Source organism: Leucoraja erinacea, chromosome 24 (genome assembly GCF_028641065.1).
Source record: "Leucoraja erinacea ecotype New England chromosome 24, Leri_hhj_1, whole genome shotgun sequence".
In the NCBI taxonomy this organism is placed as follows: Eukaryota; Metazoa; Chordata; class Chondrichthyes; order Rajiformes; family Rajidae; genus Leucoraja; species Leucoraja erinaceus.
The window spans coordinates 7,146,154-7,166,722 of NC_073400.1; the positions used below are offsets into that span (position 1 = coordinate 7,146,154).

The following is a 20,569-nucleotide window of genomic DNA, read 5'->3' on the forward strand; positions in this document are numbered from 1 at the left end:
TGACGTTTCAGGTCAAGACCCTTCTTCAGACTGGGAGCATTCACGTCACCCATTCCTTCTTGCCAGAGATGCTGACTGTCCTGCTGAGTTATTCCAGCATTTTATTTTGTCTATCTAAAGTACAGTTATCATTACAACTGCACTCCCATCCTGTCGAGGTTATCACAGCATCTGGGGCGAGGAAGGGGTGTTCAAAATTGATTAATACATTATCTTTACATCTCTAGGTTGCCGCAGCTCGCACCGACTCATTCATTTGAATGGAGTCATCACCCGTGTTTATAGTGAAAAGGTAAGCCTTACTTATCAATTCAAATGGTTAATAATTACTGTGGCAATTGTAAAATTGTTTATTAATCTGCACGTTGGTTATCTTAATGTTTCTATTTTTTAATTTCAAGAACTGTTTGTAAAAGTCTCTGATTTGCATAATGCAGAGCTTTTGACAAGAACTGTTTGCGCTGCCTGCGGCCTTCCCACCACTCATGGCCTGCTCCACCTTGACGAGTGGCAAAGTCTCCTGATGATTTTGTATCTGTCACCAGTACAACATAATGGTGACTGCAGGGCACAGGCCAGTTATAAGATGATTGTGGATAGACACAAAATGCTGGAGTAACTCAGCGGGACAGACAGCACCTCTGGATAGAAGTAATGGGTGAAGTTTCGCGTCGAGCCCCTTCTGCAGACCGAGTCAGGAGATAGGAAAACAGGAGATATGGAAGGGTAAGGTATGAAAATGAGAGATCAAAGAGGACAAAGATCAAGGAAAATGTAGAATAGAGCATCGTTAGTTTGGGGAAGGTGACAACGAGGCATACAATGTAAAATTTAATTAGGACAGACAGACTGGTTGGAGAACTAGGATGGGGAAGGGTTGGAGAGGGGAAAAACAAGGGTTGCTGGAAGTCAATGTTCACACTGCTGGGTTGTGAGCTGCCCAAGTGAAATATGAGGTGTTGTTCCTCTAATTTGCATTGGGCCACACTCTGACAGTGGAGGAGGCCCTGACCAGAAGATGATCTATAAGATGATCAAGCCCATAAACTCAATTTGTGGTCAGTGGAGGAACAGTGATTAGCGCTAATCTTAAAGCAAGCCTCGCAAAAAGATACAATCTCTGTCACAAGAACATCCTGTTTTCCGCCACCTTCTGTTATCAGACACAAGTTCAATGTGATACCTGGGGCCGTGTGGTTATCATCAAGCTAGCTGTTACATTAAAAGAATTCTCACAGCACAGTAGGAAGCAAAAAGCAACTTTAATTATTTGTACAAGATTTACACAGAATGCAAACTGAGAAATAGCCAGCAATCTAGACACCATTAATGAGTGAAATGGAGATCACCGTTACCAGATTCAACTCTCATGTGAGGAGTTATTTATTTTAACATGCCCTCAAAATGATAAGTATATTCCATACTGCACGATTCTCCAAGAACAAAACCCTCCTATTATACCACGTTAACAGACTGGCTACACATTTTCAGCGGTAGTGTGATCTCAACAGATATTGCTAAATTTCAAGCTTGAAATGTGCCATCTTAATGCAGATTGCCATTAGTAACTGCAAACTTGGCCCGATTTGGAACTTGAATTGGGTCACTGTTTCATGTTTGTTCTCAATTAGCAACAGGTATGACATAAATAAGTTAGAAAATTAAATCAAGGGTACATGGTATTTATTTAAATAAGCTCTTCCTCTGACCTGCTCCTTCCTGCTGCTACAATTAAAAGAGCAGAGCACCCAAATTTCACAATAGACTTAATGAATGAGACATCGCAGGCAGTCGCTGTTAATAATCAAGTAACTCTTCACTCTCAACTGAAACGCACTTCTGTCAAACAAAAGTAATATTCTTCCGTGCAAGTGGAAGCATCTGAAAAACCGCAAATATTTTTAACAAAATCCATTTACAAACTTTGGGTGAAGGACTTCACTTTTTTTTTTTTGCTTCACAACTGCCCACATAACAGTGCCACAATGAGATAAATGAATCTCAGGAAGCTGTTTGAATAAGTTGGAAAGATTGCAAGAGAGATTCACCAGGATATTATTTGGGCTTGAGTTATAGGGAGAGGTTGGATCTTTTATCCTTTGGAGCACAGGAGACTGAGGGGTGACCTTACAGATCATGAGGGACATGGATAATGTGAACACGCAATCTTTGACCAAGGGTAGAGGATTCTAACACTAAAAAGCATAAGGTTAAGGTGAAAAGAGAGGGATTTGAGATGTCGGGTGCAGGAGCGAGGAAATGTAAATTGTACCAAATTCCATATTTTGAATAAAACATTAGACAGAACAGCCTACTAAAACGGGATGTGTAGGAAGGAACTGCAGATGCTGGTTTAAACCAAAGATAGACACAAAATGCTGGAGTAACTCAGCGGGACAGGCAGTATCTCTGGAGAGAAGGAATGGGTGATGTTTCGGGTCAAGACCCATCTTCAGACTGATTAATCCGAGATCAGTCTGAAGAAGGATCCAGACCCGAAACGTGTATAGCCAGTTATATCTGTTGATTAACACACCATCTATTTTCTTCCATTAATATGGCTCATGACAGTAATGGATTAACAAATAAAACTCTCGCATCTTAGTGAGGACAGTGTTGCTCTTGAGTGGCTAACAAAGCATTTTCAAGATCTTCGGTCTCACCCAAGGTTTGAATCACAGACCCAACAACTGTGGTGAAACTGTTGAGCAGCTCTTCGCTGGTATTCTTTTGTTTAACAGTAATCTGCAAACTCTTCCTGCCAGTGTCAATGAACAATTCTGTTAGAAACAGTGACCCAGTCTCATTTCTGGCAAACAGGTAGGCTTTCCAAGGATGCGCTCCTGCTCGGCTGATGGCAATAGACTGAATGTGAACTGTCTGAAAGGCAGCCTGGATGGCCTCAGGGCAGGGGTTCTTGTGCCAGTCCACAGTCACTACTTTGGCATCTTCCAGGCACGTCCAGTACTCCTCAAACTGCTCTGGTGAAAGCTGGGCACTGCTTTCCAAACGGACTAATCCAGAATCCTCCCCATGTTCTGGGGTTGAGTCTTTACAGAAAAACAAACAGAGTTACTAAGTTAACGTCATAGAATAACTCCAAATTATGTAGAGCATATTATTGGATAGGTAATGCACTTATTTTTGTTTCCTGAAGGGAACACTTGTCCCTGAAAGGAGGATTTGCCAAAATGTCAACAATTTGGAGGAGACCTTTGTACCTCAGAAAGATTCAACTTGTATGAATCTGCATCACAATTATTAGCTGAAGATACAACTATAGGGGCACTGAAGCCAAGTGTCATGCCATCCATACACGAGCCTTTCCAACAAGTGCCACTGGATAGTGATAAACAAATTCTGTTCCCTATTCAAGGACAATTTATAGAAGCTGGGGTGTTGTCCGAATTGAAATCAACACTCACAGTGCAGGCTATCAAACCAGTCCACTGGACCACCCTCCCCTTTAGACATTTGAGGCAAGAACATTTCAAGCAGTAACGCATGCCACCTTCTCTTACCATTTTAAATTCTATACAAAACTGTAGCAAAATACATTAAAGTTACATAGTTAACATCCACTTCAAGTTAATCTTCTCCAAATTAAATAATTTAGTCACAAATGCCAGATCAAGGTCACGTTAAACCCACACAGAAGCCAATTATAAAAATTAAAACGATTCCAGAATATCATATGTTACCATTGTCACAAATAAAGAAGCTTCAAAGGGCTTCTCCAGGAAGTACCTTGTGCACATCACTGAGCAATGTCATTGCAGATCTTGGTCTGAAGATTGCTCAAACTGACAATAATGGGGTCAGGGTAATCATACAAGCAGTAATTAGATACTTGTCTACAGAGAATCCACATACCGATTTATTTATTGCAACAGTTATAGCACTGCCAATGTCATTTTCCACATCGTGAATAAGAAGATTTTGAGTAAAATTCACATTGCTTCCTTTTGCTGATAGTAATGTAGGAAAGTTGATATTTACTGGTGGAAAATTTACTAAATGAAAAATATCTTAAAACTGGAGAGAGCTTGGAACAGACTGCACAGGATGACTTAAAGAAAAGCATTCCCTGAGAGACAAAGAAGAATCCAGGAAGAAAGCCAGGACAGGTGCAGGGAGCAGATTCACAATCGGCAAAAGTGCTGCCATCATTAGCATTGTCCGACACCAAAAAAAGATGGAAGAACAAACACACTAACATAAGGTTCATGTTATAGTAAGGATTGTCAAGCAGCAATATTTCTGGACCTGCAAACAAGATTGCATTTAGTTCTTACCCATCTCAGAGTTTATTGCTAGCAACTGATTTCCAAAGGAGCTTTCCTTCTGTGCCATCATGCGATTCCAATGTTCCTGACCATAGACTGGTATCAGTGTGTTGAAGTCTTTTGCCCAGGCATTCACCGCCTCATTGGCCTGGCCACTGATGACACCCAAGGATGGATCCGATCTTGGCCCACACACGATCTGCTTGACCTGTTCAACTCCTTGCTGAAGTAATCGATAGTATAACAATCCACGATCACGTACAACCATATCCAACTCTTCCTCTGCCAATAATTCAACAAGTATCTGCAGTTAGAATAGCAGTGATCTGATTAATCTTACTTCATGTATATTCATGCAACTTTTTGGATTAAAACCCCTTAGATCTCAGATTTGATCAGTAGCCTGGGTAAAACATGAGACGAGGAATGCAGACCCAACATGCACATGTATAAATCTGATATGTTTGGATCGACTATGATGGCTCAGAGTTTCCTCTGAGCGGAGATGCCACTCATCTACCAGCTAAATCCAATCTTACATTGAGCATGTCTCCCATTGTGAACCGATTCTGAAACACAAGGCTTTCTGAGCACAAACACCATCAAATGATGGAACTCAAACAATCTCCACTCTTGAAAACCCTGTATGCACACAAGATTGCACACAGAAACACAGCAGTGGTTGCCTCGTCAACAGTCTGTCTGTCCTTTCTTAATTTTGTTAATTTTAGTATGTGTTAAAAGTATGTTTTAGTGTCCCTTGATTTGTTTTATGTGTGGGGTGGAGGGGGGGTTGGGGTAAACTTTTTTTCAATCTCTTATCTTGACGGAGATGCAATTTTTTCCGTATCGTATCTCCATCTGCGGCCTAATATCGTGGAGTTGGCGGCCTTTCCTGGAGACCGACAGGCGCTCCAAGCCGCGGGAGTCTGCGGGACTTTAACATCGCGGAGCTTGTGATCCCTTTGCCGGGGATCGAAGCTCCAAAGACAGTGGACTTTAACATCGTGAAGCCCGCGGACTCTGGTAAGAAGAGGCCGACTCGGGAGCTCCATGCCATCGAGAGAGTTTCAACTACCCCGACATCGGAGTTACGATCACCCCGACGGGGGCTTCTATCGTCAGCTCCGGAATCTTTGATCGCCCCGACTGCGAATGATTTGAACAAAGAGGAAGAAGATTGAACTTTATTGCCTTCCATCACAGTGAGGAATGTGGAATCCACTGTGATGGATGCTTATGTTAACTTTTATGTGGTTGTGTCTTGGTGCTTTTCACTTAGTATGGCTGTATGGTAACTCATATTTCACTGTACCTTAATTGGTACATGTGACAATAAACTGACCTGGAAACCTTGTATTTCTCTCAGTCTTTTAATCTGGCTGTCCTCACCCCCACACAAGGCTAAGAACAATCACTAATAGCTTGTATCCCCAAGATCAGAGTGTGCAAGTGACAGAAAACTGTCACCCCGCCTGCTGCTCAAAGTCCAAAGCAAACCATGATTCAAATACACGGATAGGATAAGTTTGGAGGGATGCGGACCAAACGCAGGCAGGTAGGACTAGTGAACCCGGGGCAAGTTGGGCCAAAGGGCCCGTTTCCACACTCTACGACTCGAAATGATCTTTCACGCATGACCCATACCAATAGCATAATGGAGCAGTCTGCCCAAGGTGTCTTGACATTCAGCTGGACGTGTGACAAACAGCCGCACCATCGCAGTCAGCAGCTCCAGCTTCACTGTGGCAGACGTCTCCATTTTCACGTTGTCAACAAACTCCTCCAATACGTAGGGAGCATTGGGGACTTGCATGCCATGCACACCGAGGAGCCAGATTAAAGCCTGCTTCCCCTGGTAGTATTTATGGGGGGGTGGAGAAGGGAGGAAATAACAAAGAATGAAAGAAGGCAAGTTAATTAGTTTAGTGTCAAATTTAAAATCCAGCCCATCGTCACAAGCTGGGTGATGTCACAGTAACTTGAAACATACTATATGTTTTTGAAGTCTATGCAACGAGTTGTCCGACCATTTAACCAAGTGGATATTATAGATGAGTTCCATCTCAACGTTACCGATTCCAATAATGGACTGTGAACGTAAAGAGAACGACGGCTCAACAATTTCCCCAAAAACCGCCACTTTCATCCTCCATTTGCTGATCCAAGGACAACGTAGAATTATCTGGTTGTGAACCATTTTAACTTCCCTTCCCATACTGACCTTTCTGTTCTGGCTCTCCATTGCCAGAGTGAGGCCACCCACAAACTGGAGGAACAGCACCTCACATTCCGCTTGGACAGCTTACAACCCAATGGTATGAACATTGGATTCTCAACTCCCCTCTGCTCTTCTACCCATCTTTCCTCCCACCCCTGTCAGTCCGAGGGATTCCAAGCCAAACATCACCTACCCATGTTCACGAGGGATACTGCCTGACCCATCCAACATTTTGTGTCTTTCCCGAGTTTGAATCTGGTTGATTCAAACCAGTGGCGGAACACTCGCCTGGGTGGGAGAGGGGGGAGAACAAAGGGAGGCCTGGTGCCGATTCTGTGTATACTTTGTAACGGTGTCAGCGCCCTTTATGTAGCGACTATTTGCATACCTACAAGCAAAGAATTTCGCTGCGACTTGTCACATGTGACAATAAAGAATTAATTCATTCATTTCACGTCTGCATGACTTAATATCATAACGCAAGGTAAATTCCCATGCAAGACATCTGATTAAAAACACCTGCTGCACCCCCATGAACCTACCTCGTTGTCTTTGATGTATTCCTCGCAGCCTGGCAGTGCCTCACACACAGTCTCTGTGCACTGGGGAGACAGCCATACGAGGTCGCAAAATGTCTGAATCACAGCTGAAGACATAGAAGCGGTTTTAGTACAATGGTCGTGGGGGCTGAGCAAATGCTGAAAGCTGGAAGTGTGCCGTACCTGAGGTGACGTGCCCCTGCTTCAAGCCCAGCAGCCCCTTCAAAATAACCACACACTTTTCACTGTACATCCGTGCAATTCGTCCTAGGAATTACAACATAATTAAAGAGAAAGTAACATAACAGTTTATATCTCAACCCACACTTTCAATTAGAAGTACCTTAATCAAAAAAAACTGATAAGATGCCTCTATTTTCTTCAATCAGCAGATTAAAAGCAGAAATATATCTGCAGCCTGTCAATGCCTCAACTAGTTACATGAATGAACAGCTGAAATGTACCTACATAGAAGTTGTAAGCTTTCAACCGTAGACTCCGCAGTTACCCAATCTCAAATAGGAACATCATCAAGGTTACCAAACCCGGTCTACATCCATCTCAACCAGCATGGGGAGGGAGGGCTGCTTTACAACAAAAGGTTCAACAGGATGCTTTGTATCCACAGGAATGTAGAGTAGGAGGTGGTGACACAATTGAAACATATAAGATCTCAAGGGTTTCCTCACAGGGCGGTTGCAATTCTTGCTGGAATTTAAAACAATAGACTAATGTTTAAAAGTTAAAAAACAAACTGATGGTAAGTCAGACAGCACCTGTGGAAGAAAATGGACAGGTGGCATTTTGGGTGAGAACATCTCTCACTGCCTAAAATTAAGGAGCATCATCTATTTAAGGCAGATGGGACCCAAGCAGCAGTACTGGTAGGGTTGAGGAAAGGTGTAGGAAAGAACTGCAGATACTGCTGAGTTACTCCAGCTTTTTGTGCCTATCTTCAGGGTTGAGGAAAGACTAGAGAGGACTGGCTCACATGACCTAAAATGAGACTGGGGTGGCAAACTAATTATGTTTATAAGATAATTGAAAGCATATTAAAAAATAGAATGCCTATCCATGTTATCCAGAGATGCTGCATGATACGCTGAGTTACTCCAGCACTTTGCGTCCTTCAGGATAGAAAAACAATTGATTTTATTTCACTTTGGAATACGACAAAGATTAAACTGACAAGATACTTAGTGAATTATTGTCAAGAAACATTTTATAATGTTTCTTTAACAAATAGAATGAACTCCCAGTCTTTGGACAGAGGAGCAGAAGGCAAAACAAAAGCAGGTGCCTGAAATGAAGTAAAAGCAGAAAGTATCAAGAAGATTTTGATGAAATGTTAATAACTTGAAGCATCAAGTGCTTCTCTCTCTCCAGATGCTGCCTAATGCAGAATAGACTCATTTTATTTTACCACCCCTCCCGCACATCAAAATATATATATATATATATATATATATATATATATATATATATGTTATATATATATTCTATGGTATATGGACACACTGATCTGATCTGTATTTATGACTACAATATCCTGTTGTGCTGCAGCAATGCAAGAATTTCATTGTCCTATCTAGGACACATGACAATAAACTCTCTTGACGTGACTCAACAGCACCACCAGTAGGAATTCAGTAGTAAAAACAAAAACAATTGGCAGGAGACGTCACAAAAATTGACAGCAATCTTTGGTTAGTGAGTAAGACTTCTCCGGCAATTTAGACTTTAGAGATACAGTGTGGAAACAGGCCCTTCTAGCATTTATTTCAAGGGGGCTTGTATAAAAAAACAGGGATGTAATGTTCAGGCTCTATAAGGCGCTGCTGGTAAGGCTGCATTTGGAATATTGTGGGTAGACCAAAATGCTGGAGAAACTCAGCGGGTGAGGCAGCATCAATGGAGCGAAGGAATAGGTGACGTTTCGGGTCAAGACCCTTCTTCAAAATATTTTAGAATATTTGGAATATTGCGAGCACCATATTTTTGGACACCATATTTGAAGTAGGATGTGCTGGCTCTGGAGAGGGGCCAGAGGAGGTTTACAAGAATGATCCCAGGAATTAATAGGTTAACCTATGATAAGCGTTTGTCGGCACTGGGCCGGTACTCGCTGGAGTTCAGAAGAATGAGGGGGGTGGGGAGACCTCATAGAAACATACAGAATAGTGAAAGGCTTGGATAGAGTGGATGTGGAGAGGAAATTTCCACGAGTGGGAGAGTCTAGGGCTAGAGGTCATAGCCTCAGAATTAAAGGACGTTCTTTTTAGGAAGGAGATGAGGAGAAAGGGTGGTGAATCTGCAGAAGGCTGTGGAGGCCAAGTCAGTGGATATTTTTAAGGCAGAGATAGTTAGATTCTTGATTGGTACAGGTGATAAAGGTTATGGGTAGAAAGCAGGCGAATGGGGTTAGGAGGGAGAGATAGATCAGCCACAATTGAATGGCAGAGTAGACTTGATGGGCCGAATGATAGGATGACTCCTAGTCCTTATGACCTCATGCACATTGAGTCTGTGCCGACCAGCGATCACCCCATACACTAATACTATCCTACACATTAGGGACAATTTACAATTTAACTGAAGCCAATTAACCTACAAACCTGTACATCTTTGGAGTGAGGGAGGAAACCAGAGCATCCTGAGAAAATCCATGTGGTCATAGGGAGACCATATAAACACCTTACAGACAACACCTATAGTCAGCATTGAACCCAGGTCTCTGGCGTTGAATGGCAGCAATTCTAATATAACCTACTGTGCCACCCTGAGGAATTGAGGAAATCTCGGTGAAAACTAGAGCATAGATATAATGGGATGTACTATTTGGAAACTCACTGGGAGCAGTTACACACACTTGCAAGCTAATTACTGGGAGGCGCAACTCTTACTGCATCTAAGATAGATAGAAAATGTTGGAGTAACTCAGTGGGTCAGGCAGCATCTCTAGAGAAAGGGAATAAGTGACGTTTCGGGTCGAGACTTCTTCAGGCTGAGAGTCGGGAGAGGGAATCTAGAGTACAAAACAAATCAGACCTCGCAACAATGACTCAGGAAATGTGGAGCCCACAATGGTTCATTGTTGGCTGTGCAAGAGGTAACAATGAAGTGATATGAACAGTAGAACTAGTAAGAGGACTGGGGTGGGGGAGGGATGAAATGCAAAGATTACTTGAAATTTGAGAAATCAATATTTATACCACTGGCCAACCGAAATATGAGGTACTGTTCTTCCAATTTGCAGGCCTCACTCTGACAATGGAGGAAGCACAGGACAAAAGATCAGTAGGGAACGGGAGTTAAAATGTTTGGCAACTGGGAGTCCATGTAGGCCAAGGCGGACTGAGCATGGATGTTCAGCAAAACGATCGGCCAGTCTGTGCTTGGTCTCGCCAATATATAGGACTCCACACCTGGAACAGTGGATACAGTAGACGAGGTCAGAGGAGGTGCAAGTGAACCTTTGCGTCAACAGAAAGGACTGTCGGCATCCCTGGATGGAGTCGAGGGAGGAGGTACAAGCACAGGTGTTGCACCTCCTGCAATTGCAGGGGAAAGTACCAGGGGAGGGGGTAGTTGGGTGGGAAAGATGTGAACCAAGGCGTAGTGAAGGGAAACGTTTCTTCGGAAAGAAGAAAGGGGTAGAGATGGGAAGATGTGACTAGTGGTGGGATCCCGTTGGAGGTGGCAAAAATGTCGGAGGATTATGTGCTGTATGGGAAGGCTGACGGGTGGAAGGCGAGGACTAGGGGTGGACTCTGTCCCTGTTGCAACCGAGGGGACGGGGAGCAAAAACAGAGCTACAGGATACGGAGGAGACCCGTGCGATGGCCCCCATCTATGATAGAAGAGGGGAACCCCCATCCCCTAAAGAATGAAGACATCTCAGATGTCCTGGTATGGAACACTTCATATTGGGCGCAGATGCAGCAGAGATGGAGGAATTGGGAATACGAGAGAGGCCTTGCTGGAGGTCGGTGGGAAGGTGTAGTCTAAATAGCTGCAGGAGTCAGTAGGTTTCTAACTGGACCTGTAGTACAATTGCATTAAATTGAAAGGCGTCAACATGCAAAATAGATTCACTTCTTTCACCTATATTTAAGATGGCCATCTGAGCTAGTTCTACAGAAACATCGGTACAGTAGGTCTGGAGCTCTTCAAGTATTTGCTGAACATTTTCATCATTTACCAGATCCCGCAAAATCTCCATCTTCTGATACTTGATGTAATTTGGTTCAGAGTATGTGCAGTAGAACTTCTTGTAGTGACCGCAGAAGTGCCCGGGAAAGCTGCGGAGAATCTCCCGGGCGTGACACAGGCCCAGGAAACACAGTTCATAGCACTCCGAGGTGCAGATGGTCAACAAGGGCCCTTTGATCCTTTCCAAAATATCCGTCTGTACATTGGGGAAATTTTCAGCTAAGAGGAGGAAAAGTTTGGTGGTTGCCATGACAACGTTGGGCTGGCTGCTCTTGAGAAACCCATCGAGTACATTCAGAATAGCAAACATTTCATCTTCAGATCGAGGCTTGTAGCGAACTAGGAACGTCAGCACTTCACTCTGACCCCAGTGATCCAAGTCTTTCATTCTAAATAAAAATGGAGTAGAGTGCCTCAATAAAATTGCTTCATTCCATTTTATCATGTTCCCATTTCTACATATTTCTCAATTCTGAAACATTCCCATAACTGTCAGAGAGAATGATTTGATGCTGAAGTGCTGTCCCAATGAAACTAGACATTACCCATTGATTTCCCTTGATGTCCTCAGATAATGAGCACTGGCAGGCTATTTGGCTATAGTAACGTTAAAGGAAGTATCACATAATGGCAATCTGGATATAAAGGTATCTATATACCTTTTCCTAGGTTACAGTCAAACTGGCCGTTTGCACCCGATGACTACATTTAGAGTCATAGAGTGACATAGTGTAGAAACAGGCCCTTCGGCCCAACTTGCCCACAGCGGCCAACATGCCCCAGCTACACTAGTCTCACCTGCCTGCATTTGGCCCATATCCCTCCAAACCTGTCCTATCCATGTACCTGTCTAAGTGTTTCTTAAATGTTGGGATAGTCCCAGCTTCAACTATCTTCTCTGGCAGCTTAGTTTAATATGCTCTTAGGAAGTAGCCTTTAAAATGACACCTACCCGTGAAGTAATCCTGAAGCCCTTCCTGAAGCCCTTTATTGCCACCATTTTGATAGGCAAAAAACTGGTGCTGAATATCTGTAGAAATCCATACATCCACCACCCTTTGTGTGAAAATATATCTCCATCCCAATGTTTCAATATAATGGCTGAGACATTAAAAATATGGGTTTGAATTCAATTTTGATGTTAACAACATAAAATCTTGCCCTTCAAGACAGCAAGTAATATAACAAGAAATGGAATAAAAGTATAATATCATCTTAGGAAGTAGCCTTTAAAATGACAACTACCATGAAGTAATCCTGAAGCCCTTTATTGCCACCATTTTGATAGAGACAAAAACTGCTGCTAAATATCTGTAGAAAGGAAACATATTAAAAGAATGTCACTGCAGAGAACTAACCTGTTTAAAAGGTGATGTGCTATCGGCTTATTGATGACAACACCCCCTTCACGTTTCAAGATCTCTTCCAATGCTCTTAAGCAGTTCACCATAACAATTGGATCGGGGTCACGCAGCATTGCATATAGTTCATTTACCATTGCCCCATCTGATGGAAGGGCGTGGGGGGCACAAGAGATGTAGACACATTACAACACAACCCATGTCATTACCTCTGACCAGTAATTAATGCTAGCAAGAAGCTCTACTGTATTAGACACAAAATGCTGGAGTAACTCAGCGGGACTGGCAGCTTCACTGGAGAAAAGGAATGGGTGACGTTCCAGGTCGAGACCCTTCAGAAGAAGTAGCAATCCGAAAAATCACCCATTCCTTCTCCCCAGAGATGCTGCCTATAAAGCTGAGTTACTCCAGCATTTTTTGTCTATGTTTGTTTTAAACCAGCATCTGCAGTTCTTTCTTACGCTGTACTGGCTGTAAACAAACAGGACACAAATCAGGACCATATTTATAACCACTAATGCAAGATAATAAGAGTAGTTTATAAAAAATGTCATCATATGCACAATATCTCAGCAAACAAAAACTTGCTGCCAATGGCAATTCAAGCTAATTAGTAAGACAGCTCCATATGAAATATACTTTTGTCTATAATTGCCTTTACAATTGTCCAGCAATCCCTATGGTTTGGTATTTGATTCATCTGGGGCCTGGTCTCTGTCCTCCCTTGAACCCAGTGCACTATTCTAAACTCAGCAGATTCCCTGGAAAGTTTGTAATACCACCACGAAAAGGTAAATTGAAAGTGTTTGGGTGTACGAGTTGGAATAATATCGAATAGTGCAGCATACTCACCAACGGGGTCCTGAGCGTGCCAGATTAACAGTATTATTATACTTCTAACAGGTCAACGTCAGCGATCAGTTAGAAAAAAGAATTACACCACATGCAATCGCCTTTTACCAAACCAAAAATATTATATATGCTTGAGCTGGCATGAACCCAATGGCCTTCCTGTTTAGCAATAAGCAAGGAAAAGATATGTATTGTATTTACCAACTTCTGCGTCTCCCTGAAGGGTCTGCATTTTAGCACATCCCAGGACTGCTGCTCTCCTGACATAGGATGCTTTATCTCTTAATCCATTCAACACTGGCTGCTGAATATATTCGCTTATCCCAGGCATTCTAAACAAAACACAGTGTACTTAAGCATCATTGATTCAGTGAAGAGATGTGTTATTTATCCATATTTGCAGAAATGGCAAATAACTTTAATACCAGGTTGCAGAGATTCTCAGACAGTGAAACAAGGTCCATGAAGCTGACAGTTTACAGGGTGTTGCCAAAGGTTACCAGCTTAACAGCTGTATTTCCATTCCATCATGATGGAATGAAGCATAATGCCACCGTCATTCCCTACATTTTAAGAATAAGGGGTAGGCCATTTAGGACTGAGATGAGGTGACCAGAGAGTTTGTGAATCTGTGGAATCCTCTGCCACAGAAGGGAGGTCAATTCATAGGATATATTCAAGAGAGAGTTAGATATAGCTCTTAGGGCTAACGGAATCAAGGGATATGGGGAGAAAGCAGGAACATGGTACTGATTTTGGATGATCAGCCGTGATCATATTGAATGGCGCTACTGGTTCAAAGGGCTGAATGGCCTACCCCTGCACCTATTTTCTGTTTCCATGTTTACATCAAATGTCACAGTCAGATACTGCCATAATAACATTCAGTTCCCTACTTTGCACCCAGTTTTTCTGCTTCATGTGACTGACCAAATGGCAACACTCATTATGCTGACCCCGTATGAAAGCCCCCAAAGAAATACCTCTAACAATTCATTTCCAAGGACACCTGTCATCCAGCAGCTGTAGTGGCATCAGACTGACGGAACAACTAATCACATACAATGAATTCAGAAAGAAAACAAGCAATGTAAAAAGATAATCCAAGGAAATCTGTATTTTAGGAGGTAGTAAGCTTGCCATTCTGTAATTATGACACAAAAAACACAGATCTCAACTTGTGCCCCAAAAGTGGAACAACGTCAGGGTACAGAGCAGATGTTACCACCACACCTAACTTCTCTCAATTACACTAAGGGACGTCTGGAGGACCACATCTGGTGGGGGAGGACCACAGTCTAGGGTCCTCCCGCAGCTGGGGGGGGGGGGGGGGGGGGGGGGGGGGGATGGGCAGGATGTGGTGGAGGCGCCCCTCAAAAATAAGGGAAAATGTTCCATGCCAGTGGGCCACATGAGTGGTATGGGTGGGGGATAAATTTGTGTAAACAGTATTGAATGTATCTATAGCCTCCGAGAATGTTGGATGGAGTCTTGTAAGGATCATGTATTGGATATATTTATTTCTCGAATAAAGTCATATTTTGTAGTAAAAAACCCCCATTACTAACAACTGCAGCATTTCTACTTTTTAGTCACACCTCCACCCAGGGATTGTAGTAGCTGTCTCTTTCACAGTGATTTAATGGCTAAAGCTCATCTCTGGTGCAGTTCTGGCCACTTCAATACAGGCAGTGTTTGGAGGCTTTGGATAGGGCGAGGAATGGGTTCACTGGAATGTTGCCTGGATTAAAGACTATTAACTACAAAGAGAACTTGGACAAACTTGAATTATTTTCCCTGAAGCGTTGTAGACCGAGGGGAGACCTGACGAAAAGTTTATAAAATTATGAGAGGTATATGCCAGTACTTTTTTCTTCAGGATACAAGTGTCAAATACTAGAGGGTATAGCTTTAAGGTCAATGAGGGAAAGCTAAAAGATGGGTGGGGCATTTTTTTCCTCTCACACACACACGGGGTTGTGATGGTAACTGAAATGATTGTGGCCCTTAAAAGGGCTTTCAGATTGGCAGTTGCCAATGTAGGGAATGGAGGGGTCACATGCAGGCAGAAAAGATTAGTTTAATTTGGTATTATATTTGGCACAGACATTGTGAACCTAAGGGCCTGTTCCTGCGAGTACTATGTTCAATTATTACTACGCCTCTATAAAGCTAGAGTGCTTGCTCCTGCCAACACTGCTCTCAAGTGGTCATTCTTTATGTTACATGTATCATATAACAGGTGATTGGAAAAGTGTTCCTTAAAAAAAAACGTTGCTCAACCAGTTGCATTCAGTGTGCCTTACAATCTTACACAAATTGTACAATCAAATTACTGCTATTCTTTGGAAACGTAGACATTTTTTTGTTAACATAGAGTAAACGATTAGAAATAAACCTCACAGGTATGGAAAACCTGCCATGGGAAATAAATTGGGGGATTCAAATTCCCTTCCAAAATCCAAGTCAATCATGGATTGAACGAATGAAAGTAAATTAATGCATGGCTGAGGAGTTAATGGCAGGGAGCAGGAGGTCAGAATTTACAAGAGTGATTGAGGCGTGCATAATGACGAAGCATTGAATAGTGCTGCATTAAGGTGATTTGACAGAGCACGAGGTGATATTTTGGGCAGTGCAGGTGTAATTACTTCACTGCGCTGAGATTTGTATCTGACATTTCAGTCAAATGTTAGGCAAAAGCATAAACAGCTCTCGCATCTACTTTGATTATGGTTTCTTCTCATTGGACTTAATGGCTGAAAAAGATATGCATCCTTGACTGATGTTCAGAGGTTTAGAGGCATTGTCTTTGCCCAGCGATGCATTTGTGAAGGAAGGCAATTACATTAGTTTCAGATTAGCTCCATAGGCAATTAGGACGAGTTGTTATTTCTTGATTAGTATGTCAGAGGTTATGGGGAGAAAGCAGAAGAATGGGGTTAGGAGGGAGAGATAGATCAGTCATTATTGAATGGCGGAGTAGACTTGATGGGCCGAATGGCCTAATTCTACTACTATTATTTATGATCTTATGAGAATATAGCATGGTGGAGTGTACAGACCATAATGGCAATAGGTGGAGTGTACAGACCATAATGGCAATAGGTGCAGGAGTAGGCCATTCGGCCCTTCTAGCCAGCATCTCCATTCAATATGATCATGGCTGATCATCCCCAATCAGTACCCCGTTCCTGCCTTCTCCCCATATTCCCCGACCGTTATTTTTAAGAGCCCTATCTAGCTCTCTCTTGAAAGCATCCAGAGAACCTGCCTCCACCGCCCTCTGAGGCAGAAAATTCCACAGACTCATCACTCTCAGTGAGAAAAAGTGTTTCCTCGTCTCCGTTCTAAATGACTTACTCCTTATTCTTAAACTGTGGCCCCTGGTTCTGGACTCCCCCAACATCGGGAACATGTTTCCTGCCTCTAGCGTGTCCAAACCCTTAACAATCTTGTATGTTTCAATGAGATCCCCTCTCATCCTTCTAAACTCCAGAGTGTACAAGCCCAGCTGCTCCGTTCTCTCAGCATATGACAGTCCCGCCATCCCGGGAATTAACCTTGTAAACCTACGCTGCACTCCCTCAATAGCAAGAATGTCCTTCCTCAAATTAAGGGACCAAAACTGCACACAATACTCTAGGTGTGGTCTCACTATGGCTCTGCACAACTGCAGAAGGACCTTGTTGCTCCTATATTCGATTCCTCTTGTTATAAAGGCCAACATGCCATTCGCTTTCTTCACTGCCTGCTGTACCTGCATGCTTACTTTCATAGACTGATGTACAAGGACCCCAGATCCCACTGTACTTCCCCTTTTCCCAACTTGACACCATTTAGTAATCTGCCTTCCTGTTTTTGCTACCAAAGTGGATAACCTCACATTTATCTGCATTAAACTTCATCTGTCATGCATCTGCCCACTCCCCCAACCTGTCCAAGTCACCCTGCATTCTCATAGCATCCTCCTCACAGTTCACACTGCTTTGTGTCATCTGCAAATTTGCTAATGTTACTTTGAATCCCTTCATCCAAATCATTGATGTATATTGTAAATAGCTGTGGTCCCAGCACCGAGCCTTGCGGTACCCCACTAGTCACTGCCTGCCATTCTGAAAGGGACCCGTTAATCACTACTCTTTGCTTCCTGTCTGCCAACCATTTCTCTATCAATGTCAGCATTCTACCCCCAATACCATGTGCCCTAATTATGCCCGCAAATCTCTTAGTCCAGGTACAAAACATCCACTGGCTCTCCCTTGTCCATTTTCCTAGTTACAACTTCAAAATGTCCAACATAATGCCAAGGCCAGCTTCAAAATGTCGACATAGTGCCAAGGCCAACACATTATCCTTATCCCTCCATGTTTATGTGCCTATCCAAAAGTTTCTTAAATGCCACTATCATATCTACTGTCACCACCACCCCCAGCAGCTCATACCATACACTCAACACCCTATGTGTAAAAAAACTTACTCTGCACATTTCCTTTAATCTTAAGACTCCCTCAGTGTGCTTAGGGAATCATTGCCCCCATTTCATGAGCAATCCACCATGTCCACTTCCCCCAAAGCAGTAGACACCAAAATGCTGGAGTAACTCAATGGGACAGGAAGCATCTGTGGAGAGAAGGACTCAGCAGAACAGATATGAACAAACCTGAGACTGCACATGCTTCTCAGCGCCAGCCCCCTGACCATGGGGTTGGGATCAGTGTTGTCCTTGCGCAGGGTGTTGATGGCCAGGAGCGCCAGGTTGGGTTTCAGGGCAGCGTAGGTGCACATGTACAGGTAGACCAGCTTCTTCTGCACCACGTCCACGGTGGCGCTGGCCTTCACCATCTCCATGAAGAGAGCGGAGACATCCAGCCCCTGGCTCATGTAGCGGATCACCTTCAGCACCAGGTTCCTGTACCTCAGCTTGTCCGCCTGTAGCCCGGGGTTAGCCAGAGCCCGCCGCAGCTCCTTCACCGTGTCCTCGGAGCCGTAGTAGGGCATGGTCGCCGCTCGGCCCGGCCCGTCCTCGGCCTCTGGTGGCGGGGCACAGTGACCGTCGCTCGGCCCGGGAGCCCGCAGGCCCGCCTCTGCTCGCCGCCGGGCTGAGTGAGGGGCGCGGCCCTGTCCGCCGACACTGCCCCCCGCTGGACCCGCCCGGCCTTGCCCGGCCTCGGCCTCTGGTCTCCGGGCTGAGCGGCAGCCCACACCGCCCACTCTCCACCCAGCTGGATGTGGCCGCCGGTAGGCCTCTGGTCGCCGGGCTGAGGGGAACGGCCTTGCCCCAGCGACACTCCTCCTCGCTGGACCCGCCCGCCCGCCGAGCGGCCTTGCCCGGCCCTCACTCCAAGGGGACCCGGCCTCTGGTTGAGTAGCCGCCCAGCCCGTAGACGCTCCTCCCCGCAGCTCGCCTCACTCCACCGGGCCACGGCCTCCGCTCCAGCTCCACCTCACTACACACACACATCCACCCCGATTAGCATCTTGTGTCTATTATCTTCGATTTAAAGCAGCAGCATCTGCAGTTCTTCCCGACAAACTCCGATTAGCTGCCGGTTCAGTGAACAGACTGCGAGTCAAGCAGATTGCTGAGAGTGACCAATACTCACACCCAGCCTTTTGAAAGGAGATGGGACAAAATGTGTGGAAATCCACACTCAAAACTATAAAAGCCTAAGTAAGATTATATTAGTTAATACAATGTTTTTATCAGATTAGAATATCACGATCAATATCACTGTAGATTTTATAATTGTAGTTGAAGAATGTTTTATGTGTAAAACTTAATGTTTAGTCAAACACAATCGGTACTTTTAGGTGCCTTTAACTCAACAAACTCCAGCTTTCGTAACGGTGTAATGAATGGCATGTTAGAGATAAAATGATGACGACTGAAAGCTCAGTCACCATGAGTGGAGATGTCCTTCAAACCGGGTACCCAACGTGTGTTTGGAGGAGACCATATCATGAGCCATATGCTAAACTGGAAGAAGTGCAAGCAAATAGTTATTTCACAATGAGATTCTGTCCCCAGATGGTGGGAAGATAATAGGAAAAATGGTTGGTGTTTCTTTACCTATGGTTCCATGGAAAAACACTGTGATAAGGTGAATGGTGGAGATAGAAGAGGAAACAATAGTCGCTTCGGAATGCAGAGAGGTGAAGGATAAGTTATGTCTATTGACAGAATCCTGTTGAATGTGATGAAAACTATTACAGGTTATTGTTGACTGTGCAGGTTTGTGGGTCAAAAGTTGGGAACAAAAGGAAGCCTAACTTGGCTTTCACTGGGAGTCCGAGCTATTAGAAATGTAGATAATAGAGTGATGCAGTTGAGCTCTCTATCATCTATGGTTGAGGGGGACGCCATGGTAATGTATAAAGCACAACATCTGAGACGGCTTCAAAGGCACATATATGGAAAAGCTCATCAACAGAAAGGGATGGATAAGGGAGAGTGGAATGGAGCCCTTGCAGAAAGCAGGGTAGTAGCAGGGGGGTAGTGGTGATAATTGTGAGCTTCAAATGGCTTGCAGTGAACGTTGGTCACAAACCAATGCCTAAGTTTGAGGTAGAATTACCAAAATAGAGAATATGCCACATGATAATAAGAGCTGGGTGAAAACTGGCAGCAATGGTCATAAAAGTGTCTATTCTTTAATTTGCATTTATCAGAGAATAGTTTAATCTCTTCAGAATTGAACTGGATCAGCTAGAGAGTATTATAAAAACATTTTCATCAGAAGGACTTTATCAGTTCAAGAAGGTGACTCGCCACTACCTTCTCTAGGGCAATTTAAAACGGGCAATAAATGCAGACTTCAGCAAAGCCTAGATCCTAAAAAACTAATAAATAAAAAAGTGACATGCCTTTTATCAATAGAGCTATGGAAACATACAGCAAAGAAGCAGGCCCTTTGGCCAGCTCAACGTCATATGTCTATCTGCTAATCCCAACAGGGCTTTTTCTGGTTGATTGCCAGTGACTAGTGGTGTTCTGCAGGGGTTAGTGCTGGGGCCACTACTCTTCAGGTTGTTGATCAATGATTTAGATGAGGGAATTGAGGCTTTGTGGTCAAGTTTGTGGATGATACAAAAATA

The 20,569-nt window shown here is 43.7% G+C and overlaps 2 protein-coding genes across 2 annotated transcripts in view; one reads left to right on the forward strand and one right to left on the reverse strand.

Moving 5' to 3' along the window:
- Window positions 1–239: 239 nt before the first annotated feature.
- Window positions 240–20,569, forward strand: part of LOC129708605 (DELTA-thalatoxin-Avl1a-like) — a 28,937-nt gene continuing 8,607 nt past the window's right edge. Inside the window, exon 1 of the mRNA XM_055654450.1 lies at window positions 240–292. The gene's annotated coding sequence lies outside the window, so the exon portion shown is untranslated. The remainder of the gene's footprint in view (window positions 293–20,569) is intronic.
- ap4b1 (adaptor related protein complex 4 subunit beta 1) lies at window positions 1,244–19,145 on the reverse strand. The gene is made up of 9 exons (XM_055654449.1): window positions 18,135–19,145; window positions 13,673–13,803; window positions 12,617–12,764; window positions 11,151–11,647; window positions 7,230–7,313; window positions 7,050–7,153; window positions 5,934–6,141; window positions 4,296–4,568; window positions 1,244–3,050 (listed from the first exon to the last, which is right to left on the reverse strand). Exons 1-9 carry the CDS (start codon window positions 18,470–18,472, stop codon window positions 2,602–2,604), a joined length of 2,232 nt encoding a protein of 743 aa, XP_055510424.1. The 5' UTR covers window positions 18,473–19,145; the 3' UTR covers window positions 1,244–2,601.

Coding starts and splice junctions, on each gene's coding strand:
- ap4b1 (XM_055654449.1), bottom strand. CDS start 18,472: ATGCCCTACTACGGCTCCGAGGACACGGTGAAGGAGCTGCGGCGGGCT. Junction 13,804..18,134: donor AGAAGCATGTGCAGTCTCAG/GTTTGTTCATAT, acceptor TGTTTTGTTTAG/AATGCCTGGGATAAGCGAAT. Junction 7,314..11,150: donor GATGGCCATCTTAAATATAG/GTGAAAGAAGTG, acceptor TGTAATTCCTAG/GACGAATTGCACGGATGTAC.